We start from the raw sequence: 12,102 nt of genomic DNA, 5'->3' as shown, positions 1-12,102 counted from the left end.
CAGCGACTCTCCAGGGCGCTGACGGCGCGTGGCAAAGAGGTGCCTGGCGAACAGTCTGTTAACCCGCCTCACATATCATCCTTTCAAGAAATTAATGGCTTCATCAAACGAGGCCGAATCCCGGAAGATGAGAAAAATTTGTGGGCTCACCCAGGAGATGAGGACTCGCTGCTTGTGTTCCTCGGAGACGGCGACGGCGGCAGAATTGATGAAAGATTCTAGACAATGTAGCCAGTGTGCGAAGATGACATCGGCGTCGGCTGATTGGGGGTCTATCTGCAGGAGGTCCGGTTTGAGGCCCGGATCCATGTTAAACAGCTCTTTAATTTAATGTAAGTCAATTAAATTGATATGCCATCAATTAAGATGGAGAACACAGAGTGAATTAACTTTGGCTTTAATTAACTTACACCAGAGCTGGCAGCGTGCCCCAGAATGAGGCAGTATGAGAGGTCGGCAGCTTATATACCCAGGCCCTAGGGGGAGGAGCCACGGGCAGAACCAAAGCCGTATAACATGTAATATAGTGGCAATACTGTACAACACGTAATACTGTGGCAGCACAATACAACACAGTGGTTTTACCACACAAAGCAATGCGACAAGTCCCATAATAGTGTTTTTTCCTTTTTTTAAATATTACTGAATTTTACTGCATCACTTAGATTACAGAGCATATATATCATAAATAGACTATTTTTTGGGCAGCACGGTGGTGCAGTGGTTAGCACAGCTGCCTCACGGCGTCGAGGTCCCAGGTTCAATCCCAACTTTGGGTCACTGTCCTTGCGGAATTTGCACATTCTCCCTGTGTTTGTGTGGGTTTCGCCCCCACAACCCAAAGATGTGCAGGGTAGGTGGATTGGCCACGCTAAATTCGAAAAAATTAATTGGATACTTTAAATTTGTTTTTTTTTAAATGTTTAAATGAATAGACTATTTCCAATAGGGAGAAGCTATTGAATGAGAGGCACAAGCATGAGATTAAATGTAAGAGATTTACGACAGAGAAGAATGTATCTCTTTTATAAATTGTGCGGCGATGTAATGCATGGGTGGGAAACGGTAGCATTGTAGTAATGTTTCTGTACACTCATCCAGAGACCTGCCCTCATGCTCTGGAGAGATAAGTTCAAATCCTATTTTGGCAGCTAGGGGAATTTAAATGTAATGAATAAATCTGGAATAAAATGCTCGACTCAATCATGGTGACCACGAAAATGCTGATGGTTATTAAAAAAATTAGTTCACTAACATTCTTCAGGGACAGAAATGTGCCGTCCTTACCTGGTCTCGCCTACATGTCCCTCCAAATCCACAACAGCTTGGTTGATTCTTCGTTGCCCACTGAAAAGGCATAGCGGATCACACAGTTGTATCAAACCAGTCCAGAAATAAAAAACACTCCTTGTATCCACACCCCCTGGACTGCTGCCCTTCTAGAACGTGGCTCATCACCACTTCTCAAGGATAATAAGGGATGTGCAAAATCATAGAAACCATAGAATCTCTACAGTGCAGAAGGAGGCCATACAGCCCAACTAGTCTGCACCGACCCTCCAAAAGAGCACCCTACATAGGCTCCGTCCCGTACCCGTAACCCCACCGAACTGTTGGACACTGGGGCAATTTATCATGGCCAATCCACCTAACCGACACATCTTTAGACGAGAGGAAACCGGAGCACTCGGAGGAAACCCACGCAGACACAGGGAGAATGTGCATACTCCACACAGTCACCCCAGGTCTACATTAAACCCAGGTTCCTGGCGCTGTGAGGCAACACTGCTAACCACTGTGCCACCGTGCTGCCCCAAATGTGCTGGCCTTGCCTGCAACACTTAAACCCCAAGAACAAATTTAAAGAAAAATCATCTCATGACTGAAGAAGGAACCATGTCAAGAATAAAGTAAATAAGGGCGGCATGTGGCACGGTGGTTAGCACTAGGACTGCGGTGCTGAGGACCCGGGTTCTAATCCCAGCCCTGGGTCACTGTCCATGTAGAGTTTGCACATTATCACCATGTCTGCGTGGGTTTCACCCCCACAATCCAAAGATGTGCAGGTTAGATGCATTGGCCACGCTAAATTGCCCCTTAATTGGAAAAAAAAAAATTGGTACTCTAGATTTATTTTTTTTTAATTTAAAAAAAGAATAAAGTAAATACATGGTTGAAGGAAATAAGGATAAAGGGATATTAAAACAAAGCATACATATGGAAGTAGGATCACTGCTCTTATAGAGGCAAAACATCAACATTTAGTGGTAGGACCAAATGACCTGTTTCACTTTTGTAATTTCTTTGATTGCAGAGGCAAGTAAGTTTGAATGCAACATTATTCTGCTCCACATTAGTGCGACAGATTATCAGTTCTAACTGTTTAATTTTGATATGTGTGGAAATGGGGAAGATTTTGTGATTAAATAAAATCCATAATTTGTAGTAAAATTTTTCTCATTCTCTCAATCTGCTTTGTGCAGCTTCAAGATTTTGCAGCAAACCGTGAAAACCAACTACTGGTAGCAAATTTGACATTACCCACTGAGATCTCAAAGCTCTATGTTAATATCCTGGTGAACAACAACCCAAATGTTGATATCTTGAGGTATGTATTCAACGTATAATACATTTGTCCAATTATTCACAAAAATAATTGAATATAGTTTGAAAATATGTCCGTTTTCCACATTCGCTCAGAAAATGTTTTACATCTTCAGTTTTTGCTGCTAGCAGTTATCAATACGATCTTTATCTGATTATTTGATAGCAGGGCATTCCCATTTTCCTGCATAACTACACAGTGGAGGTTTGTAAAGCAACCATTCTTCTCATTGCCTATTTTTAACTAATGACATTAAAGTCCACACTGAGCTGCACCTAATGAAGTGCATATCATTGTTTCAATTCACAGAAGGTCATTGCAACTTTTAAAATATAGTGGGCGGAATTCTCCACTTTCTGTAGCAGCGTGCTCCCGCCTGCAGCGAGATTCTCCTTCCAGCCAGCCGATCAATGGGGTTTCTCATTGTGGGCAGCCCCACGCCGTTGGGAAATCCCCGGGCGTGGGTGTGCTGCCACGTAACAGAGAACTTCAACAGCAGAGAATGCAGCCCAATATGTTATTGCTCAATTCATGGGGCGAGGGCATCATAAAGCTATTTCTTATTGGGTTGGGTTGGATTACAATATGGAAATTGTGACAATTGGTAAAGTTACACATGATATGGTCTGTATTTGCAGCTGATATTTGTATTGGACAATTGGGCTACTTGATACTTTATATTAAAAGTTGCATTGCAGACCACAGAATTAAAGTTTAGTCATCTTTGTGTTATTCAGGGAAATATATGCATACTAACAAGCAAACTCGGAGTAGGCAGGCCACTTGGCCCCTCGAGCCTGCCCCACCATTCAATAAGATCATTGCTGATCTGATTGTAAACTATTTCCCGCCTACACCTAATAACCTTATAGCCTCTTGCTTATCGAGAATCTAACTACCTCTTCCATAAAAAATTCAAAGTCTCTGCTACCATTGCCTTTTGAGGAAGAGTTTTAAAGGCGTAATACTCTCTGAGATAGAAGAAAATTACCGTCATCTCTCTCTGTAAATGGGTGACCTTTTATTTTTAAACTCTGACCCCCTAGTTCTAGATTTTCCCACAGGAGAAAACATCCTCTTCACACGCACCCTGTCAATAGCCCTCAAGATTTTATTTGTTTCAATCAACTCACTTCTTACTCGTAAATTCCAGCAGACACAAACCTAGTCTGTCCAACCTTTCCATATAGGCCAACCCTCTCATTACAGGTATTAGTCTGGTAAATCTCCTCTGAACTATTGCAAACACATTTACATTCTTCCTTAAAATAAGGTGACCAATACTGTAACAGTATTCCAGGTATGGGGCACGATTTTCCCACCGTGTTGCTCCCTCGGCCGATTCCATTGCATCGAGAGCATCGCGGGAGACCCCAACAAGGATTTTGTGCCCTGTACAAAGCCCCCGCCGGAGTCATCGGAATGCGATGCCCGGCCCGATACAGATGATGATATTTAAATGAACAATCTAGCTAGTGTAAATATTTTTTTAAAAAGACCATGGGCTGGATTCTCCGCCGTCGGGATGCTCCATTTTGCCGGCAGCCCGGGGGGGGGGGGGGGTTCCCGACAGCGTGGGGCTGCCCCACAATGGGAAACCCTATTGACCAGCCAACGAAACGGAGCATCCCGCCGGTGTTGCTGAACCAGAAATCTGGCAAGGCGGGACGGAGAATCCAGCTCCATAAGATTGTAAGACCATAAGACATGGGAGCAGAAGTAGACTACTTGACCCATCCAGTCTGCTGTGCCGTTCAATGAGATCATGGCTGATCTAATATAATCCTCAACTCCACTTTCCCGCCTGATCCCCCTAAACCTTTATTCCCTTACGGAATAAAAAGCTGTCTATCTCAGCCTTGAATATACTTAATTACCCAGCCTCTACAGTTCTCTATGATAAAGAATTCCACAGATTCACTATTCCCTGAGAGAAGAAATTCCTCCTCATCTCTGCTTAAATGAGTGACCTTTGACTCTGAGATTATGATGTGGAGATGCCGCCGTTGGACTGGGGTGGGCATATTACGAAGTCTTACAACACCAGGTTAAAGTCCAACAGGTTTGTTTTGAATCACTAGCTTTCGGAGCGCAGCTCCTTCCTCGGGTGAATGAACAGGTGGGTTCCAGAAACACATATATAGACAATGTCAATGATGCAAGACGATACTTTCAATGTGAGTCTTTGCAGGTAATTGAATCTTTACAGGTCCAGAAGGAGTGACTAGAGAGAGGGATAATCACAGGTTAAGGAAGTGTGAATTGTCTCAAGCCACGACAATTGGTAGGATTTCACAAGCTGAGGCCAGATGTTGGGGGAGGGGGGGGGGGGGTGAACATGAATCCTAGGTCCCAGTTGAGGCCGCACTCGTGTGCGGAACTTGGCTACCAGTTTCTGCTCGACGATTCTGCGTTGTCACACGTCCTGAAGGCCGCCTTGGAGAACGCTTACCCGAAGATCAGAGGCTGAATGCCCTTGACTGCTGAAGTGTTCCCCGGCTGAGATTATGCCCTCTGGTGCTAGACTCACCCACAAGAGGAAACAATCTCTCAGCATCCAAGCTGTCATGCCCCGTGAGAACTCTATATACCTCAATAAGGTCACCTCCCATCTTCCAAACTCCAATTAGTACAGGCCCAATCTACTCAACCTCTCCTCATAAAAAAATTCCTCCATTCCCGGGGTTAACCTAGTGACCCTTCTCTGGACTGCCTTCAATGCCAGTATGTCTTTCCTCCGATAACGGGAACAAAGCTATTCACAGTATTCCACCTCTGGCTTAACTAGTGCCTTGTATAGTTTTGATAGGACATCTGGCTTCTGTGTGGAGTTTGTTTGTTCGCCCCGTGTCTGCGTGGGTTTCCTCTGGATGCTCCGGTTTCCTCCCACATTCCAAAGATGTGTGGATTGGCCATGCTAAATTGCCCCATGTGCAGGGATGTGCAGGTTAGGTTCTGGGTTACGGGGATAGGGTGGGGTGTAGATTTGATGGGGCTGAATGGCCATCTTCTGCACTGCAAGGATCCTATCCCTTGTTTTATATTCCATTCTCTTTCAAATAAAGGCCAACATCTAGAAACAGCAGTTTCTCAGTAACTACAATGTAGTATATTTGTGATTCCTGTTAAATGTATACATGTAGAATCCTGATAATTTGTGGTTCTGAAAGATTTATCAATAATCTAAAACATTTTCTTGTAGCATTCCAGGCTCTCTCATTTGCTTCACTGCTGATACAGCTGCATTTCAATCCTTGAATGGGCAGAAAACATTGACTGTTATTGAAAGAATAAACCAAGTTTGTGAGTTCAGCCCAACATCCAATGCAACAAGCGACGCATTATCTCAAATAACTGATGAACAGATCAAGGTAAGAGGAAAAAAATCATCTTCAAAAGCTAGAGTGAGGTAATTTTGCTTATACCACTGTGCAGGCAAACATGTCCCATGTATATATGTTGTGTAAAATGAGCATGATTAAACCTTTGGAGGCTTTCTACTTTCAGTTCGTACTACACATGATTGATTTTCTCAGGATGGGATGGGAGAGAGAGAGCTGAAGTAATTTTTCTTTTGGCAGTTGTACAATTTGGAGATCTAGTGTCCTTGCTTCTGAGCTGGCGGCTCCAGGTTCAATGGCAAAAGGATGTATGTTCATAATGTGGCGAACGTGGTTGGGTAGTGACAGACTAGCAATCTGTCACAGGAAATTCTAGCTGTGGGACATGAATATGTGTTCTTTCTGCCTCAATGTGCCTGTAGGCACCGGAAGAAATGATCAATTGTACAAATTGGTGATATTGGATCAGCTGCCTGTTAAACATCTCCTGATTTTAGTTTTAATTAAAGTCAGTGCAACCGGGCCTAGCCAATATCATGTGTTTGTACAATTATCCAAGGCCAAAATTACCCCAGAGATAGCCATACACTTACAGTATGCCTTCAATGCCAGAGACATTGGGCAGGATTTTCTAACCCCACCTGCCACTGGGATCATCTAGTCCCCGCTAAAGTCAGTGGACTTTTGGCTGGGCCGCTGAATCTCCCATTGCAGGTCCTGCCACGATGAGGCCAGAAAATCCAGGCCTATACTTCCAAAAAAATCTGAGAATCAAATATTGGAGAGTAAAGTGAGCTCATTCCCAATACAACTTGCCAATTCCTTATTTAATAATCTGTCATTAGCAATAAACATTAGAAGGTGAAACCTATTATATGCTAGCTGCTGATCTATGTTAAAGTAAAACATCAAGGTGATCTAGTAATTGCCGTCCGTTGGTAAAGATGGTACAAGTTCCTAGGTAACAATGCTGCAGATTTTTGATTAACTTGTAGCTAGACCATTTCAGAGTAAAGTCTGGAAGGGTTTTCATAGAAAGGTGGTAGAGATGTAGAACCCTCTTCCCAGAAGGCTAATTAAATTTTTTAAGACTAAGATGAATTAATTGAAATATCCTGCTCCGTGTTTGCTGTTGTTTGAGCAATAAATCCTACAAGTGATGGCAAAAACTGAGGAACTAATGGAACAGTTCCCTGATGTATTTTCTGCTTTGTTGCTTTCCTACCTGAAGGTTAGAATTTAGCTCAGTGTCAGTGAATGACTACGGAAAACATTTTTAAACAGTGTAAACAAGAAATACAGGGCCGTAACTTCCTGGCTTCCCAGCATCGGGTAATCCCTCTTGGAACTTCCCAGGTAGGCATTTGCATGGCATGTCAAGAAGTGCTGACTCCCGCTAGGTAATTGCAATGCACGGGGAAGCATCCGAAAATAAGATTTTTTAAAAACCCAAACCAACTCTCCACGGCACTGCCCCACCCCCCCAACGCCGACCCCTAGTGGACCCCCCAAACTTTGACTAACCACATGGTATTCCCAAAACCCCCCATGGGATTACCCCACCTCTAACCCGACCCATCCACTGGTGTAAGATCCCCTTCCTGACCTGATCCACCCACCCACCCCCCTGGCCACCAATCCCCATACCCACCAATGTCTGATCCCCCATATCCACCCCGGCATCAGATGCACCCCATCCTTACCACAGTCTCTGAACCCTGCCACCCCCTCACAATCCCCTACCTCTTCCGGCCTGCGACCCTCCTCATTCCCCCACCCTCCAATCTCCCTGATTCCCCTCAACTCACCAACATCTGACCTGCAACCCCACCAAAGTCCAACCCCCGCCCACATCCCAAAATCTTATCCGTTTTCTTTCTCCAGGTCCTGTTATTTTCGGTCAGACCTTTAAATTTACCTGCTTTGTGGCAACTAATGCAGTAAAAAGGGGGCTGTGTCCTTCAATCTGACTCCCTTAGACATTGATGTCGGGCTTCGGAGACTGCCAGGATCTTGTCCAGCCTCAACCGAAAGATTGGGAGGAATAGGCACAGATGAATTTGGCGTAGGTAAGTGGCACAGAGTGGAAATCTGACGCCGATTGCCACTCCGAGCAACTTATGGAGTTAAAATGAAGAATTCCCGAGGGACAGTTTACAACCAACTCCAGATGAAAATAAACCTGATATTAAATTCTTTGTGATCCCTTTGCAACACCACCTTCTAAACACCCTAGCGTGGGTATGGGCCGTCTTAACTGGTGATCAGAGGAGGTTCATGAAGGTCTTGAAAAATTGCAAATCAATCCTTGTCATCTTTTGCATTGATGCCAAAGTTAGTTGAACCAAATGCTGCATCCTAATCTTTGGCACATCTGCCAAATTTCTGTTCAATGAGTCTCTCGTTTTAATAACATTTCCTTTTCTTAATTATTGCAGCTCTCGAAATCATTAGTGAGTAAAATTGACAATTTTTCAGTCAGCACTCTGAACAATTTGGAACAAACAGCTTTTGGAATGTCAGTGTCACAGATTGAAGAAACTGCTCCGAACAATTTCAAGGGAGCTCTGACAAGTTTGAGTAATGTCAGAGGGTGGAAACTTGGCCAAACGAGAAACATTGTGTCCAAGTTATCAAGAAGTGGTTTGGAGGTAAGATCTGAGTAAACAGGAAACAAAAGTTTTGTGATCGTATTCAACGCTGAAATGTACTGTACAGAGAATGAGATGTATTTTGAGTGAGATCTAGTACACTTACAAAAAGTAGTCTGATGCATTGAGAAATTCTCAGCTGTAGTGTGGTCTCCCAGTTTCAGACAATTATGGGATTTTCTAATCCGTTTTAAAAAAAATATTTGGTGGGATTCTCCGCTGGCTGATGCCAAAATCTCAAAACGCGATTGGGCGGAGAATCGATTCTGATTCCAAAATCGCGGCGGACACCGATTTGACAGCAAATCGTTTTTTCTACATGACCTTGACAGCAGCGTCAATGCAGAACACATGTACAGTAAGCACCGTTTGGATGTCATTAGCAGGCCTGACCTGATATTCTCGGGGGGGGGGGGGGGGGGGGGGGGGGGACAGAAAACAACAGTGTTAGCCAGTCCGACGCATGCAGCCCAGGGTGTGGGTAGCTGGTGGCCTCAGTGGCCATGGTGGCTGGTATGGGTGCTGGCGTGTGGGGCAGGGTGGGGGTTCAGTTGCCCTCTGGATGGAGGGATGTCAGGTTTCAGGTGTGTAGGATGGAGTTTGTGCCAGGGGCACAGTACTGCCTACTCAGCCTGACTGCCCTTAGGAGGTTGTGTAGTTTTCTAGGCAATGCTGGCCGGCCCCGACAGTTGCTCACAGCCTCTGCCACCTGCACCCAGGCGCGGCGAATGGCAGTGGCTGGCAGCCTCCTTCCCGGGCCAGAGCACAGGGTCATATGCCTCTCCTCCACGGCATCCAGGAGGGTCTTGAACTCTGTGTCCACGAAACGTGGGGGCCACGCATCTGACTGCCATCTTGTTGGCTAGGATGGTGTGTGTGGGGAGTGAAGTGTGTCTCTGCGGCTGCAGCTTGTCAGCCTCCTGAGCGTCAATCGCGAAACTGCGAATCCCACAGCGTTTTTCATTGGAATCAATTGTGTTCCCCGTGGCGCTGGTGCTAGCCCCTCGCTGAATCGGTCCAGGTGCAGTGCCAGTTTTGCTGTCGTGGAAGTCCACAAATTCTGCGTTGTCATCAACACTTAGTCTCAGAAACTGAGGATTCCGCCCATATTCTTTCACAGGGTGTGCAGGGAGCCACCATTTATTACCCACACCTTTGAAAACAAAGGAAGGGGAGGGGTATCTTACTTGTTAACTGGATTCAGTTTATTTGTCAGAAAATTCCTGGCAATATGAGACTTGGTGACCTAAACCTCTGGCTATTGTTGCAACATATTTCTAGTCTACTGCTTTTCGAGAATTGATCAGAAAGCTGATGCCAGCCAGCTCACTAATTAAAAAGAGTGGTCTGAGGTGCTTGTGTCAGGGTGGGGAGGGCTGCAGTGATCATGGAGGCTGAGGCTGAGGAAGTCTAAAGTTTGATGTGGACTTGGAGGTGCAATTCTCCTGTTCCAGGTTCCACAAAATAAAACATTCCTGGAGGCCCTCTGCAGCTTCCTAACCCACTTCATACTGGTTTTCACCTGGCGGGGAAGCTGACATGGCTTGCCTGTTTGGCTCAAAGTTAAAATTGCTGTCAGTGTCTATTTGAAAGCTTTGAATTTATTTTTTCATTTTTCTTTTTATTAGTTCAATAACAAAAACACTCTGATCCGTCTCGGAACCTTGGTGCCTGGTGTTCCAAGCTATATATTTCAAAGTACTGAACCCACAGTTCTTGCTGATGTGACCTCCAACCCTATTTTCGTCAGAAATATTCTAGAAGCACCACAGCCAACACAGCAGATTATCGTTTTGAAGGTGAGCATAATATGTATTAATGGCATCAGAAATTTCTAAGTAAATCTAGTTACTATTGCTGCCTGTATTTGTACATTGTGTTTCATCGTGTCTGGGAAACTTTAACAGTATTGATCCCGAACTCCTGCTTAGGGAGTGCATTGAATTTCCCAAATTAAACTGTTTTTTATTGCTATCTAGGTTTTGCAGACTGAAACTGATCCTTTAAGAAGAGTGAGGAAGATTCCAAATAAGCTAGTCAAAGAGATCCCATCAGCGTTACTGACCTCAGATCTAAATCTTAATGATGTCAATAATAAACCATGGACGCCCAGTCAGGTAAGTGATTGTATTCTTCAGTTGCGAAGCTGACACATAGAAGAAACATGTTGGAATTTTTAACCACAATAGTCACATGTGCAACATTCTCCTTGCTAGTCTGTGTGATGTAAGTATTTTCTTTGGCCAATGTGAGAGAATCAGAACCAAGCTGTGAGATGGATTTGTGGAGTGAGTGATAGTGGGCCATATGAAAGGTTTAGCACTTTTCCAAAGTGCCTCACATAAGGATTAAGTAGTTGATGAGTAAACCTGGAGTCAGAGACACAAAATGTCAGGCCAGCTAGTATGAGTCTTTGTAGTGATGAAGGTAGTTTCCTGTTCCAAAACTGATGAAGAAACTAAGACTTGGAACAACAGCTCCTGGAAAGTATTCCTTGGAAACAGGCATGAGATCTCATGCTTATTTTTCCAGGACTAAGTGCCAACAATGAATCAGTTCCAGAGAGGCAAAAATCTGCATTTGAATATCAGTTTCTCCAACTTGAGGAACAATAGTTTTTATTTTTAGTTTGAAGAGTAGTATAATGTGTTCATGATATCGTAATGACTCCTATATTTTTGGGTGAATTATGCTGCTCACCATGCTTCACCTGGAGCTCCTAGTACTTGCATAAAAAGGGAGAACTCAAATACGTGGTTGCCAGTGGTTTTATGACTAACCATTAGTTTGGATTGAAGAGTAGAATTTCTTAAGAGATCAAAGTGGCTGGAAGTCAACACATACGGGGCTTCAGGATTGGAGCCAAGTCAACCATTTATTTGTGACAGACTCCCAATATCTAAACTAGGCAAGCACATGGTCCTGCTGGGCATAATTAATTCTTGAACAGACAGTTTGAACATCACGTTGGTGCTTGTCCTTGGAGATCCAGATATTTCCAACTCATTTTTAGATTAAATAAAAAACAGTGCTCTAGGGCCGAACGGCTCAAATGACAGAAGGCTTACCAGTACTCTGCTGTTGAGCTATGTGATTTTGGATTAGAGTAAATTCCAACCGTACTCTTTTGCAAAATTGATCCTTAAAATGTGACTTCTCCAAATTGTACCAAAGCTCTGTAGATTTAGATTAGTGAGCTGTGTTCCAATAGGGAGAGAGCGTAAGCTCCATATGGAACAAACAAAAATTGTACATGAAGAAATGTAGCAGTTGTTTTGTTCAAACATTCTTAAATTCATGATGGGTTTACCAAGTGCCAGAGAACCGGAAGGGAACTCCCTGTCGGTTCTGTGGAGGAGGTCCAATAGAATCAAATGCCTTAGTTTCAGGCACTTAAATGGCCGCCATTGGGCCTTGACCACAATTGAGGTACCCAGCACCTGATGTCTTCCTCGCCGAGATTGGCCAGCAGTTTGTAATTTCAACTGGCAGGAGCAGTGACTGC

General features: G+C 44.2%; 1 protein-coding gene across 1 annotated transcript in view; it reads left to right on the top strand.

The window, feature by feature from the left end:
• The window catches only part of LOC140393469 (uncharacterized), a 470,641-nt gene that overhangs the window by 321,059 nt on the left and 137,480 nt on the right, over nt 1–12,102 (top strand). The window contains exons 155-159 of the mRNA XM_072479798.1: nt 2,484–2,608; nt 5,808–5,976; nt 8,385–8,597; nt 10,226–10,396; nt 10,577–10,714. Of these exons, the coding sequence (XP_072335899.1) occupies nt 2,484–2,608; nt 5,808–5,976; nt 8,385–8,597; nt 10,226–10,396; nt 10,577–10,714 (816 nt within the window). The remainder of the gene's footprint in view (nt 1–2,483; nt 2,609–5,807; nt 5,977–8,384; nt 8,598–10,225; nt 10,397–10,576; nt 10,715–12,102) is intronic.

This window comes from Scyliorhinus torazame, chromosome 17 (assembly GCF_047496885.1).
Source record: "Scyliorhinus torazame isolate Kashiwa2021f chromosome 17, sScyTor2.1, whole genome shotgun sequence".
Lineage (NCBI taxonomy): Eukaryota > Metazoa > Chordata > Chondrichthyes > Carcharhiniformes > Scyliorhinidae > Scyliorhinus > Scyliorhinus torazame.
This window is presented reverse-complemented; position numbering and strand designations above follow the sequence as displayed.